At 39.9% G+C, this 22956-nt stretch overlaps 1 protein-coding gene across 1 annotated transcript in view; it reads left to right on the top strand.

The window, feature by feature from the left end:
* AK9 (adenylate kinase 9) overlaps positions 1-22956 on the top strand; it is a 129285-nt gene that overhangs the window by 104247 nt on the left and 2082 nt on the right. Inside the window, exons 31-38 of the mRNA XM_008577430.1 lie at positions 4117-4318; positions 6320-6466; positions 6561-6781; positions 16520-16716; positions 17902-18071; positions 18264-18362; positions 21338-21440; positions 22641-22755. Of these exons, the coding sequence (XP_008575652.1) occupies positions 4117-4318; positions 6320-6466; positions 6561-6781; positions 16520-16716; positions 17902-18071; positions 18264-18362; positions 21338-21440; positions 22641-22755 (1254 nt within the window). The remainder of the gene's footprint in view (positions 1-4116; positions 4319-6319; positions 6467-6560; positions 6782-16519; positions 16717-17901; positions 18072-18263; positions 18363-21337; positions 21441-22640; positions 22756-22956) is intronic.

Genomic DNA, 22956 nt, shown 5'->3' with positions numbered 1-22956 from the left:
TCATAGCAAAGATAATGCAAGAATAGAAATGACAGACTAATGTCATTTACAATTATAGTCAAGTATCCTAAATAAAATATTATAAAGTTGACTGTAACTGTATATTTAAAAAATTGTATTAGCATAAAATTATATGAAAAGATTTTAAATATAATCTACTATATTAATAGTTTAAAAAGTAAAAATCAATTATTTTTTATTTTTTTTTTTTTTTGTGACCGGCCGCACCGCGCTCAGCCAGTGAGTGCACCGGTCATCCCTATATAGTATCCGAACCTGTGGCGGGAGCGCTGCTGCGCTCCCAGCGCCGCACTCTCCCGAATGCGCCACGGGGTCAGCCCCAATTATCTTAATCATTGCTGAAAAGGCATTTATATGGGCCAAGGGAAGACTTACCTTTCAACCCCCTGAAGGTTCTCAGAAAAATCCACTGATAAACACAGATTAATATGAAGAAAAGGCCTAAAAAATTTTCTTTGATCATAGTTTTATGTGCCACAAGAACCTTCACGATGAAGACCCAAAGATATAAGGAAAACTATCCATTTTTATGCTTAGGTTTCCTGAAGCAGGGACAGCTATGTAGAAATGTGATTAGACAAGAAAAGTATGATCTAGCCCTAACAGACTGAGTGGGGAAACCCAGCAAGGCCTGTCTATTCAGATCCTTCGTGGTGTATCTGTGTGACCTTCATTCCTCCAGGGTATGGGACAGGACCCTTTCTGGAATGGGGGTCTTATGACTCACAATCAGACAAGGTAGGTCGGAGAGTTTCTATATGGACAGCTCCAAGCCTGAAAGGCAGGGGGAAGATTAGAGTATAATTTTAGTCTTATGGCTGGCTTTGGGGAAAGGGATTCTGGTTTCTCTGGCCCACCTCAGGGAAGAGAGATTCTAGTTTCTGTTACCCACCTCAGGGGAGAGTGAGGCTGAGAGATAGGAGGGCAGAAGGACCCAGGAAAAGTTTTCTTTTGAGGCTGCTTCACTTTGGGGTATCATTTTCTGAGCCCCAACATATTCGATAAACTGTATTTCTTTCATGTTTTAATTTTATATAACTTTTGACTGTAGTTTTTTGTTTGTTTTTGTTTTTTCCAAGGCAAATAGTCTAAAAATTGGTTGGCTATAATATTTCTAGATGATATGATAACAACAGTGGTTAGTCACAATGAGAACAGAATGGAAAGGACAGATATAGGACATATTTGGAAGGAAAACAGTAAGTCTTAATGACTGACTGACTGAAAGGAGAGTAAAAGGGAGGGACAAAGTCAAAGGTTAATTTGCCACCAGGAATAACAAAGGAGTTTTGTGTTTCAGCTAGTCAGATGAGAAGTTTGTTTTGCCCACTTAAACTTCTTAACACGACAGAACAGTTTATAATAGTTGTATTCTAAATGTTCACAAAGATGATGATATTTCCCAAAGACAGCAGAAGATTGACATTCAAAATAAGATCCCACATCCAGACCAAAAGGTGAAAATGTAAACAAAACAATCTGATTCTTCATTTCTTTGTTGAAATGGAGGTTAATTTCTAAATTAGATGTCAAATTTTAATAGCTTATTTCTAGAACTTTTAAAAAAATAGGTCTAGTTCCAGCATTTGAAATAAGGCTGAGATTAAGGGCTCTGCAGCTTTCACAGGGCTTCCCTTTTGTGTGGTCTGACTGTGGTCCCTGGTCAGTTAACCCACATTCGTGGTGCGTTGAGATGAGCTCTCTCAGTATCCTCTACCTACTCCTGCCTCCAAACAGTGCTCAAGCAGGGCCATAGACCTCATCTGAGCACGTCCACATTCAACAGTTACTTGAAGCCATTTGTGTATAGTCCCACTCAAGAGAAGCCAGTGAGAGTGCTTTTTTAGCCAATGGCTACAACTGTGTGACCCTAGACGAATCATTCTGTTTTCATGGGCTTCAGTTCCCCTCCTCTATAAACCTGGATTTTCACATTTCACCCATCTGATGGAATAGTTGAAAATACCAAGGGGCTGGCCCGTGGCTCACTTGGGAGAGTGTGGTGCTGGTAACACCAAGGCCATGGGTTCGGATCCTATATAGGAAAAAAAAAAGAAAAAGAAAGAAAGAAAATATCAAATGAGGTTACAGAAAAAAAATTGGCTCATAAGCTATAAATCACTATAAAAATTTTATTATAATTTTTAAAAATTATTTTTAAAATATTTCCTGGATTAATTATTAATCCTAGAAGATTAATGAGACCTAACTGTATAGGGTATGCTGTCCTGATTGTGGCATGAAATCAGTAATAGACAGATGGGAGAATGTTACAATCCAGTGAAACAGGAGGGTTACATTGTTATTTTGGACATAATACCAAATATTAAGATAGATAGGATGTCTTGCAAAGCTCTCAAAAATTTTGCTAACCCATGCAGAAGGAAAAAAACACTCAAACACTGGTTTGGTTATGAAAAAAACAAAAACCACAGAGTTGGCTCATAAATAACTAAAGTACAAATAATGACTGACCTTTGATGGTTTCGTTCAGTAAAATGTGGCAATTTTATTTTATTTTATTTATTTTAATTTTTATTAAATCATAATTGATTATACATATTTTGGGGGTTCAACATTGAAATATGTTGATTGAATCAATATTACTAGCATATATATTGTTACAAATTGTACTTATTCTTTATGCCCCTTGTCCAATCTCTCCACATCTCCCTCTCCCTCCCTATTCCATCCTCTAATTATCCTAGATTTCTTGTCTCTTTCTGAAAGAGTAATGGTTGCTCTGTTAATTTGTTGCCTAGATGATCTGTCCAATGCTGAGAGGTATGTTCAGGTCCCCCAATATTATCATAGAGCAGATGCTTCTTTCGTCACTCTGGAATGGGCTTTGTGGAGAGGGACATCCTCTTTTTTTTTTTTGGTTTCTGCTGGTGACTCTCTTTGTGTCAATGCACTCCAGGGGCTGGCAGACCATCTGTGTGGTGGTTGTGGTGTCTAGCCACTTTCACGGCAGCTGTGGTTATTGTGGTGGCTGTGGTGGGCCACCCACATGGAGCTAATGTTTTGAGCATGCTCCTTGGCACTGGCAGTGTGCCTGGTTGTGGGAGGTGGGGGGGTCTGGTCCCCAGCTCCATACCTTGGGTCCCCGGGTGGGCCCCAAGGCACTGGCGGTGTGCCTGAGCAGGAACTAATTTTTCGTCCTTTGCTTACTTCTAAAGTGGGGGAACTTCCTGTTGGGACCAGTACTTGAGCCCTGTGGTTGAGCTAAATTGCTGCTTCTTCCCTAGGGAAGGCTTTTTGTGCAGCTCAGGTTTTAATGGTTGACTTTATAAGTACTTCCGGCTGTCCAGGGACCCGGTGCACCTGAAACTCTGTTCTTGGACGGAGTCTTTTCATCAAACGGCACCCCATGCAATTCTATATTCCTGACCCATCTCCTCTGAGTGGTCCTATGCTGATTGGGGGGTAGATCCACTGTCCTTGCTGTGCCCCAGTGTTTCCCTGGTGGGCCCATTTCTCCCACCACCAGTGCTGTAAACACTTCCCATGGGATGGGCCATGTGCTGGTCCCTTGCAATGACTCACTGGCCTCTGAGTGGCTCCTTTTTTTCAGTTGTTGTGGCTCCTTGCTCCTATCTGGGTCCACAGGAACCCTATTAGTGGTCTTGCTGTCCTGGGGGCCACCAAGGCCTTCTTCTCCCCTGCCGCCTCCAAGCAACTCCATCCAAAGGGCACAGCTGTGGCTTTTGCCAGCTCCTGCTCCATGCACACAGCAGCTACAGCCTTAAAGCAGCCATGGCACAAAATGGTCGGAGCAGTTTTTTCTTTCTCTCATCAAGGCTTCTCCTGCCCTCATGCACTCTGTAGGTCTCTTCGCATCTTACCCTGAACTCTAGTGGCCCCAGCTTGGCTGTTGTTGCTTTTTTATAGTTGTAAATTGGTTGGTTTGTGAGAGAGAGTGATGCTTGGAACTGTCTATTCTGCTGTCTTGACCAGAGATCAACAAATTGGCAATTTCTGAAAATTCTTTGAAGAACGTGAAGATTAGCTGGCTGTTGAAGTCATTACCCAGAATCTTAAACTAAGGTTAACTGATGAATTTGTGAAATAAGTTTAAGGTTTTATGTTTTTCAGTTGCCAAAAAACTTGCAAGTGAATATGGCTTAAAGCATTTGTCAGTAGGAGAAGCTTTGCGTTATATATTAACTTACCACCCAGAAACAGAGCTGGCACTTATGCTAAATTGGCATCTTCATAAAGGAATGACAGCACCCAATGAACTGGCCATTCAAGCCTTAGAGCTTGTTCTTATGGACAGCCCATGCAGCACTGCAGGGTGAGTGAGTGTGGTGAGAGGAGGGGCAGAGGGAGTTAAATCTTTCAAGAAACTCCTCATTGGTGATTTAAAACACATGTTTTAAATAGGGTTGCAAGCTCTGGTGAAGGGTGTGATCTACTCAAACATTGGGTACCTATATGATGACCTATTTTAATTTTCCATCAAGCCAAAACTTGGCTTGAATGTTCACATAGCAGATTAGCAGGAGGGCCCCTTTACTCCCTGTAGCAAACCCTGAATTGTCCAAAAGTCTCCAGGCTAACAGAGTCCACAGTGGAGGCTGATATGATTTCTGCACCCCTGTAGTGTTTCTCACTGCCCCGTGGAATGATAGAGGAGCAGCTCTCCCCTGTCCCCTAAATGGTGCTTGTCCCATGGAGATGGTCACTCTCTGGCCCAGCTCTCTGCACAGGCAGCTGTGCCCCACCCTGAATGAAACACCCTATCTGGACAAGAGAGCTAGTGCATAAGCCGTCTCTTCTGTATACACTCCTCTGCTCAACCATCACTCCACCAGCACAGACACCGGCCACCCCAGTTGTAACCACAATGACCCCCATGAAACCTAAGGCCCTGCTCTGGAGCCCAGGCTACCGGCCTAGAATCCCCCTGATTTACTCACAGTTGTTTCATATTAGGAGATCCTTGCCCTTCCTTGCCACTAGCCCTTAATTAAGTCCTTGAACAGATCTTCTAACTTCACTTATGGGGGAGCAGATTCTGGGATATCAGACTTTTTTCCTAAAGGAAACCCTGAATTTATCCAAATTGAGTTGCCTCCTCCTTGTCATTCAGCTTTGCTAGGAGGGAACCTCAGTAAGGGCAGTGTTGGTTGAATCACAAAGATTTTATTTCCTTAATATCAGGACATTGACTGCTCATTCACTCTGAATTTCCCTAATCCTGAAGGCCACTCAAGTGACCCTTCATAGGACAAGTCGAGCTACTGTATGTCAGAAAAACAACAATGGCACCTTACACATTCTCTATTGGGCTAGCCTAGCTATGTTAACTGATGGTCCTCTCTGCTGTGGAACTCAAAACAAGTGCCCAGAGGTTTAGCTGGAGAGCATGGAGGGAGGGTGTGCTGTGACTTATGCCAAATGACCCTCGCTGGTGACCATCAAGCAGCACACCCAGGGGCTCCCACTTCATAGTGAGTTTCCTGACTTTGGGGGCTGCTCCTCCCAGAGTTTATGAACATCCTTTATTCCTTCTCTCAGTTTGATAATAACAGCATCATTATCTCAGACCCTGGGACCAACTTAAATTCTCCAAGGCATGCATGATGGGTCCTGAGGGAATGATTCCTGCCCATCAGATATTACAGGGCTTCTGTCACCAACTCTCCACTCCCCCCCCCCCATATCCCCAACCTGCTCACAGAACATTCACTGTAAATGCAAGCTCAGAAAACAATTTTCCCATATTTGCTTAGTCTTTTACTTAGAGACTATGTATTGAACATCTAATATGTGCCAGGCCCTGTTCTAATTGCTTTACACACCTGATCTCCAATCTTTAAAACAACTCTAAGTGTTAAACATCATTTCACCTGTTTTACTGAAAACTAAGGCTCAGAGAATTCAAATCAGGTTTCAGATCTAGCTCTGTCTGCCTCTGAAACCTATACTCTTTCTACTGTTTCATGCTTAGATTAATAGCACCAATTGAACACAATGTTGAATGTACTGTGTGTATTATCTTTCAAATTCTGCCAAAGCCCACCTCTATGATGCTAAGTAGAGGAATTTAGAGCTCTCTCCTACCACCACCTTCTGAACTGTGTCCCTATGCATACTGCCTGATTCATGGCTCTTGGGCTGACTGAGATTGAAGATGTAGAGAAGAACAGACGAAATGTGAAGAAGATAAATCGAGTTATGTAGGGAAAAGCGTGGAGCTGCTCCTAAAGAGATAGACTGGTTCTGGAAGGCAGAGGGAAAGTACAAGAGAAAAGTAATGTGGAATTTTTGTTTTCATGTTTCTCCTTGTAAGTGTTGTCATCGATGGATACCCTGTAACTAAAGATCAAATAAATATCTTGGAAGCCAGGTCAATCATTCCCATGATCATCTTTGAGTTGCATGTGCCTTCCAAGGAAATTTTCAAAAGATTGCTCCTAGACAAAAGAAATGAACGAAGGTAATGTACATGATAAAAGAATGAACTTTGATCATCCAGGGAAAAAAGTATGTTTTTAATAGCTTTTTCCATTCCTTCTCTGTTTTTCTATTAGTTTGCCTTATCCATTGCATAACAGTTCACAGATTACAGCTGTCAAGAATGCACAGTACCGCAAAAATATTGGTGAGATTAGGAGCTATTATCAAGAACAGCATCAGAATTGGTATGTGATTGATGGATTTCACAGCAAATGGTGGGTATGGAATGAAGTCATTAAGAACATTCAAATGGTGAATAAATATATGCAGATATACCTGGAAAGAATCCAAGAAGGTAAGAAAATATTTTAAAAAGTAGAATATGAATTTTAAGTCTAAACATGCCTGGCTCATGTTACCATAATTCATTCAATTTCAACATTTGTCCAGACAATCTTAATCAGTATTTTAAATATATAGTACAATCCTTAAAAATACAGCACTAACCAATTATTGTGGTGCTATGATCTGAATGCTTGTGTCCCCCCTTAAAATTCATATGTTAAAACCTAATCTCCAGTACAATAGTATTAAGAGGTGGGGCTTTGAGGAGGTGATTCGGTCATGAGGGCTCCACACTTATGAATGGGATTAGGGCCCTTATAAAAGAGGCTTGAGGGTGTCTTCTGGTGCCTTGATCTTGGATTTCCCAGCCTCCAGAACTGTGAGCAATAAACTGCTTTGTTTATAAATCACCCAGTCTAAGTATTTTGCTATAGTAGCTCAAACAGACTAAGACATGTGGGCACGTATATTTATTTTAATAAACAACTGAAACTACTCAAGCGATCATATATTGAATGCCTTTGTGAACCTAGGATGTAAAAATAATGCATGATCTCTCACTAGAGAAGTTTATAGTGTTTGAAATGCCATGTAAGAAGCCATTTTCCAGAGTGTTTGGGGTAGTTATATGGGGGCAATGATCTGTGGAGTGACACTTGGCAAAATTTTATTTAGGAATCCAGAATTCAAATTATTTTTATTATTTACATTTCTTATGATATGATGTAAATCTTGAGTCAATTAAAAAGACTAAACTTGAGCATTAAAATACCTTTTAGTCTATGTTTGGAATTCATGAAAGAAAACATTTGATTATATTTTCCTATTAAATAGTTTCTTGGCTTTTCTCCAAAAATACACAAAATAGAAGGAAAGTTATCTACATCTGATATCTCTAAAAAGAGTGATGACTTCAAAGCAGTTATCTGTAGGGGTCTCACAGACATCTGTTTAATGTTTTTGTTTAACTTTGAAAACTACAGAGAAGATATCATGAGGTATGTGATGCAATGTGACTAAGAGAATCTTGAATGAGGAAAAATGCAGTGAGGATTCCAATAATGACTGAGTCATTGTATCTTGATTTGCTTCATTATTTGGGCATAACCAGTATCTCTGGTTCCTGTTGCCTATGGATTGGGAATTGGTTTTCACCTGAGGATTATAAGGCATGAAGATAAGAGTGCAAGGGAGGGAGAATTGAGTTTTTAGAAACCTACTCCTAATAAGCTCTAGACAGCATCGCACTAGTAAACACTCCACAGCAGACTTTGAAAGCAAAAATTGTGCCTTATTTGTCTGTTACTCTATGTGACCCTCACAATCTTAGGTTGGGTTCCCTGGAAAAAGACTCAAGATAAGAAGTTGTGTGCAGAAGCTTTATCAGGAAGTACTCTCAGGATCAGGAAGTACTCTCAGGAGTAGAGTTGCCACATTTAGCAAGTGAAAATACAGGACACCCAGCTAAATTTAAATTTCAGATAAACAATGAATATGTCCAAAATAATGCATGGGGCACACTTGTACTAAAAACTATTTGTTCATCTAAACTTCAAACTTAACTAGGCATCCTGTATTTTATCTGGCAACTCTAATCAGGAGATAGACCTGTGGGGAAGCAGGGATGGTAGAGTGGGGCAGAGGGAAAAATCTAGCCTGTAGTGTAGTAGAAACAGAAGCCCTCAGCAGATCCCATAGGGAAACATGGGAGCTGGGAATAATCTTCAAAATTTCCTGAATTGGGGGGAGGGGCCAGACTTTGTATCCCCACATCAGGCTATCACTGATCACTGGACACCCTGGGAGGGAATATACAGTAACTTTTACAATGTGCGACAGAGGGGCAATTCCCAGTCCGGCTGTGAGCCGTCAGCACCATTGTTCCCAGCAGCTGGGTGTGGGCACATCAGTCCCGATGAGGGACCTGGATGAGGCACCGCAGAATCCATCACATTATTCCAGTGCCTTGCATATCCCTCATGTCATTAAATCTAATTAAAGTCTGTTCTGTGCTCTTCTGCTTTGGCTTCCTCCTGTTAATTTAACCTGTACCTGGTTGTTTGAATTTAGTTTTGATTTTTTTCATTTTATGTTTCACTTATATGCTGCTTAAATAATCCTCCCCCATTAGGGAGCCAAGGTTTTCACCGACCAATGAGAACCTGTACCTGGTTGTTTGAATTTAGTTTTGATTTTTTTCATTTTATGTTTCATTTATATGCTGCTTAAATAATCCTCCCCCATTAGGGAGCCAAGGTTTTCACCGACCAATGAGATAGTGCAAGACCCTGGCTAGAAGAAGAGGTTCGCCAGATGTTCTCTGAGGAGACGTGCATGGTGCGACCGACCCCTTCCCCCTCCTTGGACCCAGAGGGAGGCAGGACCTGTAGCCTGCCCTGCCCTACCAAAGTAAGCTGAGGAGACCTGCTGGGGGCTCATTCTGTGGCAACAGATTCTGGAACAGGACTCAAGGTGGTGTAATATAGTCACTACCACACCTACTGTCAAGCAAAGACAATTCACCACCACAGTAGCAACCAGGGCCATTCCACAGTAATCTACTGCTCACTCAACCACACTGATATCAGAAGAGTCACCAGTAAAGCCTGCAAATAGAGGAAGAAATCTTTATCCTCATAGCCAACCTCAGTATAATAGAAGAAGCAAAACCTCTACCAAATGACCAAATATCAATGAAAAAATATTATAACTACAGATAAACAAGAAGATATGACACCACAGAAGGATTACAGTAATGCTCAAATTTCAGACTCTGTGGAACAGGGAATCCTTAAAATGTCTGAAAAAGAATTCTGAGCAATGACCTTAAGAAAATTCAAAGAAATAAAAGAAGACTCAATTAGAGAACACAGTGAAACAAGAAAACATCCAGAATGTGAAGGAGGAAATGTACAAAGAGATTAATACCTTAAAAAAGAGTGTAGCAGAACTCCTAGAAATGAAAGATTCATTCAATGAAATAAAAAACACAACAGAGAGCTTGAGCAGCAGGGTAGAGCAAGCAGAATTAAGAATTTCAGATCTCGAAGATGGTCTTTTTGAAATAACTCAGGCAGGTGAAAAAAAGTAAAAAAGAAATAAAAATAATGAGGAAAATCTAAGAGAGACAGAAGACAACCTCAGGCACTCTGATATCTGAACTGTGGATATTCCAGAAGAGAGGAGAAAGGAAAAGGTATTGAAAACCTATTCAAGGAAATGGTAACAGAAAACTTCCCAGGTGTAGGGAGAGAAACAGACCTTCAGATTCAGGAAACTCAAAGGTCCCCAAACAGATTCAATCTAAAAAGATCCTCCACAAGATACATTATAGTTAAATTTGCAAAGCTCCAAGACAAAGAGAGAATTCTAAAAGCATCAAGAGAAAAGCAACAAGTCACCTATAGGGGAGCCCCCATCAGACTAACAGCAGACTTCTCAACCAAAACCCTACAAGCCAGAAGAAAGTGGAATGATTATTCAAAAGCCAGAAGAAAGTGGAATGATGAAAGTGGAATGATTATTCAAAATACCGAAAGAAAAAATTGCCAGCCAAGAATTCTTTACCCAGCAATGCTCTCCTTCTGCAATGGGTGAGAAATAGTATATTTCCCAGACAAAAGTTGTTGGAGATCACCACCACACAACCAGCCCTGCAAGAAATTCTCAAGGAAGTCCTTCATCTGGAATCTGAATGATAATGAGCACTATCACAAATACACAAGAAAGAGCAAAACCCACTGTTAAAACAAAAATGCCAATGAGGAAGAGAAAGAAGTTAACTCATTCTACCTTAAATTTCCAAATAACATTAAAGAAGAGAAATAAAAGGGGAAGTAATGATCAAAAGATACTTAATTCATATAAACAAGAAGCAATTAAATGACAGGAATTAAACAATATTTGTCAATAACTACCCGAAATGTGAATGGATTAAACTCCCCATTCAAAAGACACAGACTGACTGACTGGATTAAAAAGCTAGAGCCAAGTATATGCGATCTTCATGAGACCCACCTCACCTGTAGAGACACACACAGACTAAAAGTGAAGGGATAGAAATAGATATACCATGCAAATGGAAACCAAAAATGAGCAGGGGTAGCTATTCTTCTATCAGGCAAAATAGACTTTAAACCAAGGAACATAAAAAGAGACAAAGAAGGCCACTATATAATGATAAAAGGATCTATCCAGCTAGAAGACATAACAATCATAAATATATATGCACCCAATACTGGAGCACCCAGATATATAAAGCAAACCTGTTAGACCTAAAGAAAGAAATAGGCCCTAATACATTAATAGTGGGTGATCTGAACACCCCTCTCTCAGTACGGGGCAGATCTTCCAGGCAACAAACCAACAAAGAGACACAGGATTTAATCTACACCTTAAACCAACTGGATCTGGCAGATATATACAGAACATTTCACCCAACAACTAAAGAATACACTTTCTTCTCATCAGCTCATAGAACATTCTCCAGGATAGACCACATATTAGGTCACAAATCTAGTCTCAGCAAATTTTAAAAAATTCAAATCATTCCAAGTATCTTTTCAGACCAAAATGGACTAAAACTAGAAATTAATAATGAGTAAAACACTGGAAAGTATACAAATATGTGGAAACTAAACAGTAGGCTCCTGAATGACCTATGGGTCCAGGAAGAAATTAAACAGGAAATAAAAAAATTTCTTGAAACTAATGAAAATAAAGATACACCAGACCAAAACCTGTGGGACACTGCAAAAGCAATACTAAGAGGCAAGTTTATTGCAATAAATGCTTACATCAAAAGAACAGAAAGACTTCAAATAAACAACCTAACATTATACCTCAAAGAACTTGAAAAACAACAATACAGACCTAAAGGTAGTAGATGGAAAGAAATAATTAAGATCAGACCAGAACTAAATGAAATAGAGACCCAAAAAGCCATAGAAAAGACCAATGAAACAAAAAGTTGGTTTTTCGAGAAGGTAAATAAAATAGACAAACCATTAGCTAGGTTAACAAAAAGAAAAAAGAAAAAGAAAAGAGAAGACCCAAATAACAAAAATCAGAAGTGAAAAGGGAGACATTACAACTGATACCACAGAAATACGAAGAATCATTAGAGATTTTTATAAACAACTGTATGACAATGAATATGAAAATATGGAAGATATGGATAAGTTTCTAGATACATACAAACTACCCAGACTGAACCAAGAAGAGATAGAAAACCTGAACAGACCAATAACAAGCAATGAGATTGCAGTAGTAATCAGCAATCTTCCAACAAAGAAAAGTCCAGGTCCAGATGGCATTAGAGCTGAATTCTATCAAACTTTCAAAAAGGACTTAATACCAATTCTCAAACTGTTCCAAACAATTGAAACAGAAGCTACTCTCCCAAACTCATTCTATGATGCCAACATAACTCTGATACCAAAACCAGATAAAGACACAACAAAAAAAGAAAATTACAAGCCAATATCCTTGATGAACATAGACACAAAAATCCTCAACAAAATATTAGCAATCAGAATACAGCAACACATTATACACAATGGTCAAGAAAATTATACACCATGGTCAAGCAGAATTTATTCCAGGGATGCAAGGATGGTTCAACATATGAAAGTTAATAAATGTGATACATCACATCAACAAACTCAAGGATAAAGATCATATGATTATCTCAATAGATGCTGAAAAAGCATTTGACAAAATTCAACATCCCTTCACGATAAAGACTCTCAATGTATTAGGTTTAGAAGGGAAGTATCTCAACACAATAAAAGACATTTATGACAAGCCCACCACCAGTATCATTCTGAATGGGGAAAGACTGAGTGCCTTTCCCTTAAGAAGAGGAACAAGACAAGGATGCCCATTCTCACCACTTCTATTTAACATAGTACTGGAGGTACTAGCGAGAGCAATCAGACAAGAGAAAGAAATAAAGAGAATCCAGATTGGAAAAGATGAAGTCAAACTGTCTCTATTTGCAGATGACATGATACTATATCTAGAAAAACCTAAAGACTCTATCAAAAAAACTTCTAGAGCTAGTTAATAACTTCAGTATCATTGCAGGATACAAAGTAAGTGCCACCAAATCAGTCACATTTATATACTCAAATAATGAACTAACAGAGAAATAAAGAAAGTAAGCCCATTTACAATTGTCATGAAAAAAATAAAATACCTAGGGATCAATTTAACCAAGGAGGTGAAAGATCTCTACAATGAGAACTACAAACCACTTCTGAAAGAAATTAAGGAAGACACAAAAAATGGAAAGATATTACATGCTCTTGGATTGGAAGAATTATGGAAAGATATTACATGCTCTTGGATTGGAAGAATTAACATTGTGAAAGTATCTATACTACCCAGTGATCTACAGATTCAATGCAATCCCCATCAAAATACCCATGACATGCTTCACAGAAATGGAAAAAACAGTCTTAACTTTCATATGGAAAAAAAAAAACCCAAATAGCCAAAACAATCCTGAGCAAAAACAATAAAGCCAGAGGCATAACACTACCTGACTTTAAATTATACTACAAAGCTATTGTAACCAAAACAACATGGTACTGGCATAAAAATAGACACTCAGACCAGCTGAGCAGAATTGAGAACCCAGAAATCACCCCTCAAGCTTACAGCCATCTGATATTGGACAAAGGCAACAAAAATCTACATTGGGGAAAAGATTGCCTCTGCAACAAGTGGTGCTAGGAAAATTGGATATTCATATGCAGAAGAATGAAACTAGATATGTACCTCTCACCGTATACTAAAATCAACTCAAAATGGATTAAAGACTTAAGTATAAGACCTGAAACTGTAAAATTACTAAGGGAAAATATAGGTGAAACACTGCAGGAACTAGGTCTTGGCACAGACTTTATGAACATGAGCCCAAAAGCACAAGCAGCAAAAGAAAAAATAAACAAATGGGACTATATCAAACTAAAAACCTTCTGCACAGCAAAGGAAACAATCAACAGAGTGAAACAACAACCTACAGGTTTAAAACTACACTGAGATACCACCTCACCCCAGTTAGATTGGCTATAATCAAAAAGACGGTGAATTACAAATGCTGGCGAGGGTGTGGAGAGAAAGGAAAGCTCTTGCACTGTTGGTGGGACTGTAAATTAGTACAACCACTATGGAAAACAGTATGGAGGTTTCTCAAACACCTACAGATAGGTGTTTCATACAATCCAGCAATCCCACTTCTGGGTGTTTACCCAAAGGAATGGAAATCATCATGTCGAAGAGCTACCTGCATTCCCATGTTTATCACAGCTCTATTTACAATAGCCAGGACATGGAACCAACTTAAATGTCCATCAACAGATGACCGGACAAGGGAACTGTGGTATATACACACAATGGAATACTACTCTGCCATAAAAAAGAATGAAATTCTCCCATTTGCAACAACATGGATGAGCCTGGAGAAACTTACGTTGAATGAAATAAGCAAAGCACAGAGGGATAAATACCACATGTACTCACTCATAACTTGGAGCTAAGAGAGAAAGTAGGAAGGAAAGAAAGACCACAGTGGTGTGTTGGACTTACAGAGGGAGAGAACATACCTTGGGATACAAAGTGGAGTCAGGGGGGAAGGGGATGAAAGAGGGAAGTTGGGGATAATTGGATGGGGACACAGGGTACAAACAAAATATGTGGTAATGGGCATGCTGCCAGTACGGATCTGGCCTTCACATCTTGGGCACAAGGCGTGACAATCAGCTCTGTGTACCATGAATATTCATAACCAATAAAAAGAAAAAAGAAGATTAAAGAGATTCCTCCTCATTCAGAATAGGATATACAGACCTTGCTAGATGTCATCAAGACTATCCCAAGGATTAGAAAAAGAGATGTTTGATTGTCTTTTGAGACACCATGAATATTCATAACCAATAAAAAAAAAAGAAGATTAAAGAGATTCCTCCTCATTCAGAATAGGATATACAGACCTTTCTAGATGTCATCAAGACTATCCCAAGGATTAGAAAAAGAGATGTTTGATTGTCTTTTGAGACTTGAAGTCATTTAATTCTAAATTACCCAGCCACTAAACCTGTCAGGATTGGTGAAGTTCAGCACATCTGAGCTGAAAAGCAACCTAGGAATATATAGTATTATAATGCCATAGTATCTCAAACATAACATTATAACTCTATAATAATACTATATACTTTAATAATACTCTATGTTATTACTCTGTAACATATATAGTACTATATATTACAACACTTTAGAATAATATTACACCACTATAGTATTATAGTGGTGTAATATTCTTTGTAGGAAATAAATTCTGGGGTTTCCTAGCCTTTTCATGGGTGTTATAAACAACAGATAGAAAGTATATTAATTATCTATTCCTGTATAACAAATTAGTACAAAATTTAGCAGCTTAAAATAATACACACACACATATAGCCCCACAGAGTTGCCATGGGTCAGGAATCTGGACAGTTTAACTGAGAGTCTCTCACAAGGTTACAGTCAAGATATTGGCCGGGGTTATAGACGTCTTCTGAAGGCTCCTCTGAGAAAGAATCCACTACCACTCTTACACATGTGTCATTGACAAGATCCAGTGGCTTGAGGGTTATTGGACTAAGGGCCTCAGTTTCTTCTGGCTGTTGGCCAGAGGCCACCCTCAGTTTCCTGCCCTGTGGACCTCTCCAACATGGCAGCTTGCCTTATCAAGTGCCCAAACTGAAAAGGCAAGAAAGAATGCCAAGACAGAAGTTACAATCTTTTCTAATTGTTTTAGTTTCTTAGGGCTGCTGTAACAAAATACCACAGAGTGGCTTAAACAACAAAAATTTATCGTCTCACAGTCTGGAGGCTAGAAGTCCAAAATCAAGGATTGGCAGGGCCATGCCCATGCTCTGTGAAGATTCTAGGGGAAGACCTGTTTCATGCCTTTCTCTTAGTTTCTAGCATTGCCAGCAATCCTCAGTGTTCCTTGGCTTATAGATGCATCAGTCCAATCTCTGCCTCTGTCATCATATGGCATTCTCTCTGTGTGTCTGTCTGTCTCTATGTCTTTTCATGTCATTCTTCAGTCTGTATCTACCTGTGTCTATCTATCTGACCCTATATAGGCAATTTATATATGTGTGTGTGAGAATGGGTACGAGTGTGTATATATGTATGTATATATACATGCCCACACACTCATATATTAATTGTGTGTATATATAAATACTGTTTATAACATATAGTTATTATTTATAACATATATATATATATCTAATAGCTAAGAACTTAAACAACCAAAATATTCATCAATAGATAAATAGTTAAGTAAACTATATGTGTATTTATACAGTGGAATACTATGCATCAATTAAAAGAATTAAGTAAGTCATATAAACTGAAATGGAAAGATATCAAAGACTATAACTAATTGTTTAAAGCAAGTTGCAGAATAATGTTTACTGTATGGTGACATAAGCATACTATATGCAAAAATGTATAGAAAAAAGACTGAAAAGAATACAAACCCAACAGTGATTAGCTCTCAGAAGGGGTGTTGGATGGAGAGGATGGAGGTATGAACAGTAACTTTTACTTTTTGCTCTATTGTTTGGAATTTTATAATGAATATGTATTTGTACGATGCTGTGTAGTTGAAATTATTTTAATTTTTGGAATCATTGTGTATTCTATGAAAAAAATATATATATAATAGTTAATATGTTCATAATAGGAAAAGCCGCCTGCATTGACAAGTTATGTATCACCCCTCAAGAACTGATTTCTCGCCTGGGAGAATTTGGACAGTTCTGCCCTGTCAGCCTGGCAGAATCATATGAATTTTTTGACTGCTCTGAAACAGAGTCCTTGGAATTTGCAGCAGAGTTCAGGGGGCAGTATTATAAAATGAGTTCTCAGGAAAAACTGAATGTAAGTTTGTTCCTAACTGTAGTATTTACTAAGGAAGGAAAATGACTTATCTTGGAATTCATCAAATAAGAAGGGGTGGGTATAGCTGAGAACACCCAGAAACTTGACACCAGGAGCCCCATTATTGGAACCTGTGACTCTGGGACCAGTGAGGCACCTCAGAGGTCAGTCCTGAGATTGCATCCCAGGACATATCTTGAAACATAGCAGAAGTCCAGAATCAGTGATGGGCCCTTGGCATGAGCCAGCCCAACAGGTAGGGAGAGCCAATGGTGAACCCCACCAATAGCAGAGAAGCTGAACATCAAGGGCTTAGCCCCACGTGGGCATCCAGGGGACTCAACTTCATGGGCTGCAGAAGGGAAGTCACAATCAGTAGAAATGAATCAAGAGATGATGTATGTCTTCTGGCTTTAAAAATGTTCCCTATCACTAGGATTCCCCATATACGTTATATTTCTGTTTCGTAGAACAGAATATGAGTTTGTTCTGACATTCCATTGTCCATAATTTGATGATATAGAAGGGTTAGTAGTTGAAAACAATAATGAAAACCAATCAGATGTCTCTGAACATTTTATTTTCCTCTGGGAATTAGATTTTTTTATCTCCTTATTAAGGAGACATTTATTTCTCCCTGCTTATTTAAATGGTAGTCACAGAATTTTAAAACTGGAAGTGACATTAGAGATCATGTATCTGGTCTGCCACCTCCATTTTACAGAGTGATAACTGGAGACATTAACTCACATGCACTAGGGCACCCACTAGTGAATTATACTCCAGGACAGGAAGGTAGGATTAGCAGGTGACTCTCCAGTGCTTGTCACACAGTAGGAGCTCAAAACAATTTTTTTTTTGTGCGAATTAATGAATGAGTGAGATTAGGAGATGTGATCACTTGGAGTACATTGTAGGGAACTTCTGATCAGAGAAGTAGTTATAGTGCAGGGTTGTGCGAATTAATGAATGAGTGAGATTAGAAAATGTGATCACTTGGAGTACATTGTAGGGAACTTCTGATCAGAGAAGTAGTTATAGTGCAGGGAGAAGCTCTCGGATGGTATGAAGGGCAGAACACTGCTACTGAAAATGGGGAGGGAAGCAGGAGAACCTCAATGGATTTTTGATTGGCATAGAATTCCTGTTTTAAATGGTCTTGCTACTGTAATCCTTTTTTAATAGAAATTCTTGGACAACCCAGAATTGTATGTGCCTCCCCTAGCACCTTTTTCACTCCCATCTGCTGACATGATGCCCCAAAAGCTGACACTGTCAGAGCTAAAGAGTCGATTTCCTAAGTGTGCTGAGCTCCAGGGCTACTGTCCAGTGACATACCAGGATGGAAAACAAAGGCAAGTACAGAATAAGTGATTCATATAACAATCTTAACATTTCGCCAAAAGGTCACTATTGTTTAATTGGAAAAATGTTCCATTTATTTCTTGAGCTGCATAGGAAGAAAAATAAAACATTTTTGACATTTTATTTACACAGTACTGCATGTTAATTATACAATAGGGTTTTTTGTTTTTTTGGTCTTTCAGATATGAAGCCCTAGTGCCTGGTAACATTAAATATGCTTTAGAGTTTCGTAATCGTATATATATTTGTGAGAGTAAAGAAAAACTCCAGAAATTTTTGAGGTGAGACCATTCACTAAGTCACAAATTTATTGAATATCTTCTATGTCCCATGCAACATGCTGGAAACTGGGGAGGGGAGGAGTGTGTGCGCGCGCACGCCAGTGAGGGTGTGATGATGAATAAGGGTTGGTCCCGGCCATCCCACAACCGGAGGTCCAGGGTAAAATAGATTTTAACTACCTGATAATAACAGAGTGTGGTGGGGTTTAGGGAGGAGAAATGCCTGAAGCTCTGGGAAAGTGCTGTCCAAAGGTCTGACTGAATTGTCTGTTGGGGTGAGGACTGGATGAGGAGTGGGATTGGCTACAAACAAACCTGGCCCAGGGGATCACTAAACTGCAAGAAATTCAGCATGGCTGGATGTGATGTGGAGAGGGAAAGGAGCAAAGCTGAGGCTGCAGGTGGAGAGCAGGGCCAAAGTATGGAAGATCAAGTAAAACCACCATGAGGCATCTGAACTTGACCCTAAGGGCAATAGGAGTACATTGACTGGTTTTAAGTTAGGTCAGTGTTATCATCAAATTTGCTGTGGAGTGAGACCACTGGGTGGTTGATAATGGGATGGAGGTAGGAATACCAGTTATGAGGCCATTAAAGTAATCCTGTCCAAAATCACATGGAATGTCTGAGCTCACCCATGAAGAGTAGTGTGGGAAAAGCAGCAGGTTTGAGACCAAACCCTCAGAAACACCACAGGAATGTCACAAGAAGAACTTACGAGGGAGGCTGGAAAAGAAGAACCACAAAGAGGTGAAAGGACCGGGATGGGGAGGCTCCAGAAGACAGAGAGGAGAGAGAAAGTCTCTGGGATGGCATGGCAAACAGGTTCAAATGCTGCCCAGAGGTCACGCAGGCAAGGGCTGAAAAGCATGTGACATTTAGGTTGTAGCTGGTCATTATGTGATTTTGGCAAGAGTGGTTCAGTACAGGAAGGTAAGTGGAAGTCAACTAGAGCTCCTGGGAGTGGATGAGAGGCAAGAAATTAAGACCTTGGCTGCAGCCCAGAGGTGACAAACAGATGCCTCCAGCAGCCAGGAGGTGAAGNAGTGCTGTCCAAAGGTCTGACTGAATTGTCTGTTGGGGTGAGGACTGGATGAGGAGTGGGACTGGCTACAAACAAACCTGGCCCAGGGGATCACCAAACTGCAAGAAATTCAGCATGGCTGGATGTGATGTGGAGAGGGAAAGGAGCAAAGCTGAGGCTGCGGGTGGAGAGCAGGGCCAAAGTATGGAAGATCAAGTAAAACCACCATGAGGCATCTGAACTTGTTGGCTACAAACAAACCTGGCCCAGGGGATCACTAAACTGCAAGAAATTCAGCATGGCTGGATGTGATGTGGAGAGGGAAAGGAGCAAAGCTGAGGCTGCAGGTGGAGAGCAGGGCCAAAGTATGGAAGATCAAGTAAAACCACCATGAGGCATCTGAACTTGACCCTAAGGGCAATAGGAGTACATTGACTGGTTTTAAGTTAGGTCAGTGTTATCATCAAATTTGCTGTGGAGTGAGACCACTGGGTGGTTGATAATGGGATGGAGGTAGGAATACCAGTTATGAGGCCATTAAAGTAATCCTGTCCAAAATCACATGGAATGTCTGAGCTCACCCATGAAGAGTAGTGTGGGAAAAGCAGCAGGTTTGAGACCAAACCCTCAGAAACACCACAGGAATGTCACAAGAAGAACTTACGAGGGAGGCTGGAAAAGAAGAACCACAAAGAGGTGAAAGGACCGGGATGGGGAGGCTCCAGAAGACAGAGAGGAGAGAGAAAGTCTCTGGGATGGCATGGCAAACAGGTTCAAATGCTGCCCAGAGGTCACGCAGGCAAGGGCTGAAAAGCATGTGACATTTAGGTTGTAGCTGGTCATTATGTGATTTTGGCAAGAGTGGTTCAGTACAGGAAGGTAAGTGGAAGTCAACTAGAGCTCCTGGGAGTGGATGAGAGGCAAGAAATTAAGACCTTGGCTGCAGCCCAGAGGTGACAAACAGATGCCTCCAGCAGCCAGGAGGTGAAGCAGCTGAGGGAAGCAGTGGATGTGGAACAGTAGGAGTGGTGGGGGCTGCCCCCAACCGGACTGCACCTGCCCCATCTAAAGGAGCGGCAGCTACTCATCTGCTGGACATTTCTGTTTTCCACAACAGGTTGAAACCCAATTTTTTTGTTTAATTTTTCTGATTTTTAGACATACATGACTGATCCAAATTTAAGAATAAAATACCACATGGATCAAATCATATCTGCAGATAGAATTTGTGAGGTGGCTTGCAATCACTATCAAAGCTCCCTGTAGGAAGAAGTTTAACTGTAAGAAGAGAAGAGACCTTAGTTGCTGGAAGGGATATAGGACTGAAGAAGCGAAGATGGTTTTTCTTTTCTTTCCTTTTTAAATGCGGGAATTATGAGCATGTTTAAATGCAGATGCATGGGAAAGATGCAACAAAGCAGGAAAACCACAGGTGCGGGGGACAGGGAGAGAGAAATTGCTGTAGTAAGATGCCTGGGAAAGGGAGCGGTGGGGATCCAAAGTATGGGTGGGGACTGGTCTTCGGCGGGAGGTGCCTCCACTGTGGAAAGAGGACCGTGTGTGGTTCTGCTTGTGTTGTTCTGCTTGTGTTGAGTGAGCAGCTGAGGAAATTTCGTCCTGATGGCTTCTCTATGTATACTATGGCATCTGCCTGGAAGGGTGAAGGGGAGTACTTGGGAGAGTCAAAAGTTTGAGGAGAATAAAGAAAAGTTTTATATAGTTGCTGTGAAAAATAAGAAAATCGAGAACAGATGAGCAAGGCTGAGGACCCAGGTGAAATGGGTGGCCGGGAACTTCCAGGAGCCCCAGTCTTGCCACTTGTATAATTTTCTCCAGTGGAGAAAAAGAAGTATTGAACTTTATCTTTTAATTGTCTCTTGTATATCTGCATTCCTATATGTACACAATGAGTGTATTTTTGAGTATCCATCTAATAAACTTGTGTTCTCAGGTCACCACTGAAATACTGGGATCAGAGGCTTCCACACAAACTTCCCCCATTAAAGGAACCGATATGTCTCACTAGTCTTCCTTTGCCTGGATATCTGGAACAGGTTCAGTTACATGATTTTCTGTGATATTAGAAGAGTACAACAATCTCTTCTTTTTAGCAATAATTTCTACTTTGATAACAATGAAATTCAAAGCAAAGTTTTCTAACTTTAATCTGCAAATTCACTCTTAACCTGTTCTGTTTATGGGTGGTTGTTAAAATAAAACATGCGAGAATCCACTGCTTCCATAGCTAATCCCCAAATATCTGCACTAAAATGAAAAGAGAGTAGATCATAAAATTATTTACATTTGACTTGGACGCGTAGTTTGGTATTTATTTTTGAATTTCTATGTCTGCAAAACTTTTCCATAATTTGAAATGTGCAAATTCAGTCTCTTGAGAGGTTCAATACCTACTCAAAAGAGTTCAGTTGCAGCGCTATGACAGCTGAACCACAAAGCCCATATTTTGCTCCAAATCCAAATGAAGCTATCTGCTAAGTCACATTTTATTTATCCAAATATAATTTTTTTTGGCAGATATGGGGCAAATATAACACTTTTTAAAAATAGTAAAACTTATCAGTCACCAACTACTATTTTAAATCTTTTAAAAAATTTTCTACAAAATAAATGCCTTAGGGAAAAATAGAACTTTGTCACAAATTCTTAACCATTTTGTTTTTTCACCTAGCCTAGAAGGTTAGCCTTTAGACTGGTTTAACATCAAAATGCCAGACAAGGCTCACCCAGAGAGTAGTGTTCTCATAGAAGCCACATTTTATCAGGAGGACCTCTTTCCTTCTTCTGGGCCTCAGAACCTTGACTGCAGTATTAACGATGGTCTCTCAAATTCCTTGTCGGGTGGCCAAAGGTCCTCATAGTGGGAGGCAATCTGGCCAGTTCTGAGAATGGAAGCAGATATGGGCCAAGACTACTCCAAGCCCACTCTCTTTTTTCTTTTTAAACTTTTTGTTATAGGGAAAATGTCAACATATAAAAATAGAGAGAATTGCCTGATAAAGCCCACACATATACCAACCACCCAGCTGGCACTAAGCCAGTTTGTAGTTTTTAGTTTTCCTAATCAAATGTATTTTGTGTTTCTTTCCATTGGTCACCTAACCATCTTTATAAGCCCCATCCTCAACCCTAGGAGGCCATTTGAGGCAAGAAATAAGCTTCTCTACCTATTTGCACTAAGAAAAGAATCCAAACTCCAATATACACATGATTTTTAAATTGTTCCCTGTCTACAGGGTATTGCAACTTCTCTAATTAAAGCAATGAATGCAGCAGGATGCTTAAAGCCCAAATTTCCCTTCTTAAGTATAAGGAGATCTGCACTACTATATATAGCATTTCATCTAAAAGGTATGTCTTTTTTTAATGATGTACCACTCGGAACTAAGTTAACATTCATTATTGTATATGTGATAAATAGGACTGTTAAACTGGATTGGTTGCATGGTTGGAGTGTGTGTGTGTCTCTGTGTGTCTGTGTGTCTGTGTGTCTTGGTGGAAAATATTTTAACAAAAATATCAAAACAAAATTTCCAGTTTTAGGGCCGGCCC

Source organism: Galeopterus variegatus, unplaced genomic scaffold (genome assembly GCF_000696425.1).
Source record: "Galeopterus variegatus unplaced genomic scaffold, G_variegatus-3.0.2 Scaffold1507, whole genome shotgun sequence".
NCBI classification, from domain to species: Eukaryota; Metazoa; Chordata; class Mammalia; order Dermoptera; family Cynocephalidae; genus Galeopterus; species Galeopterus variegatus.
This window is presented reverse-complemented; position numbering and strand designations above follow the sequence as displayed.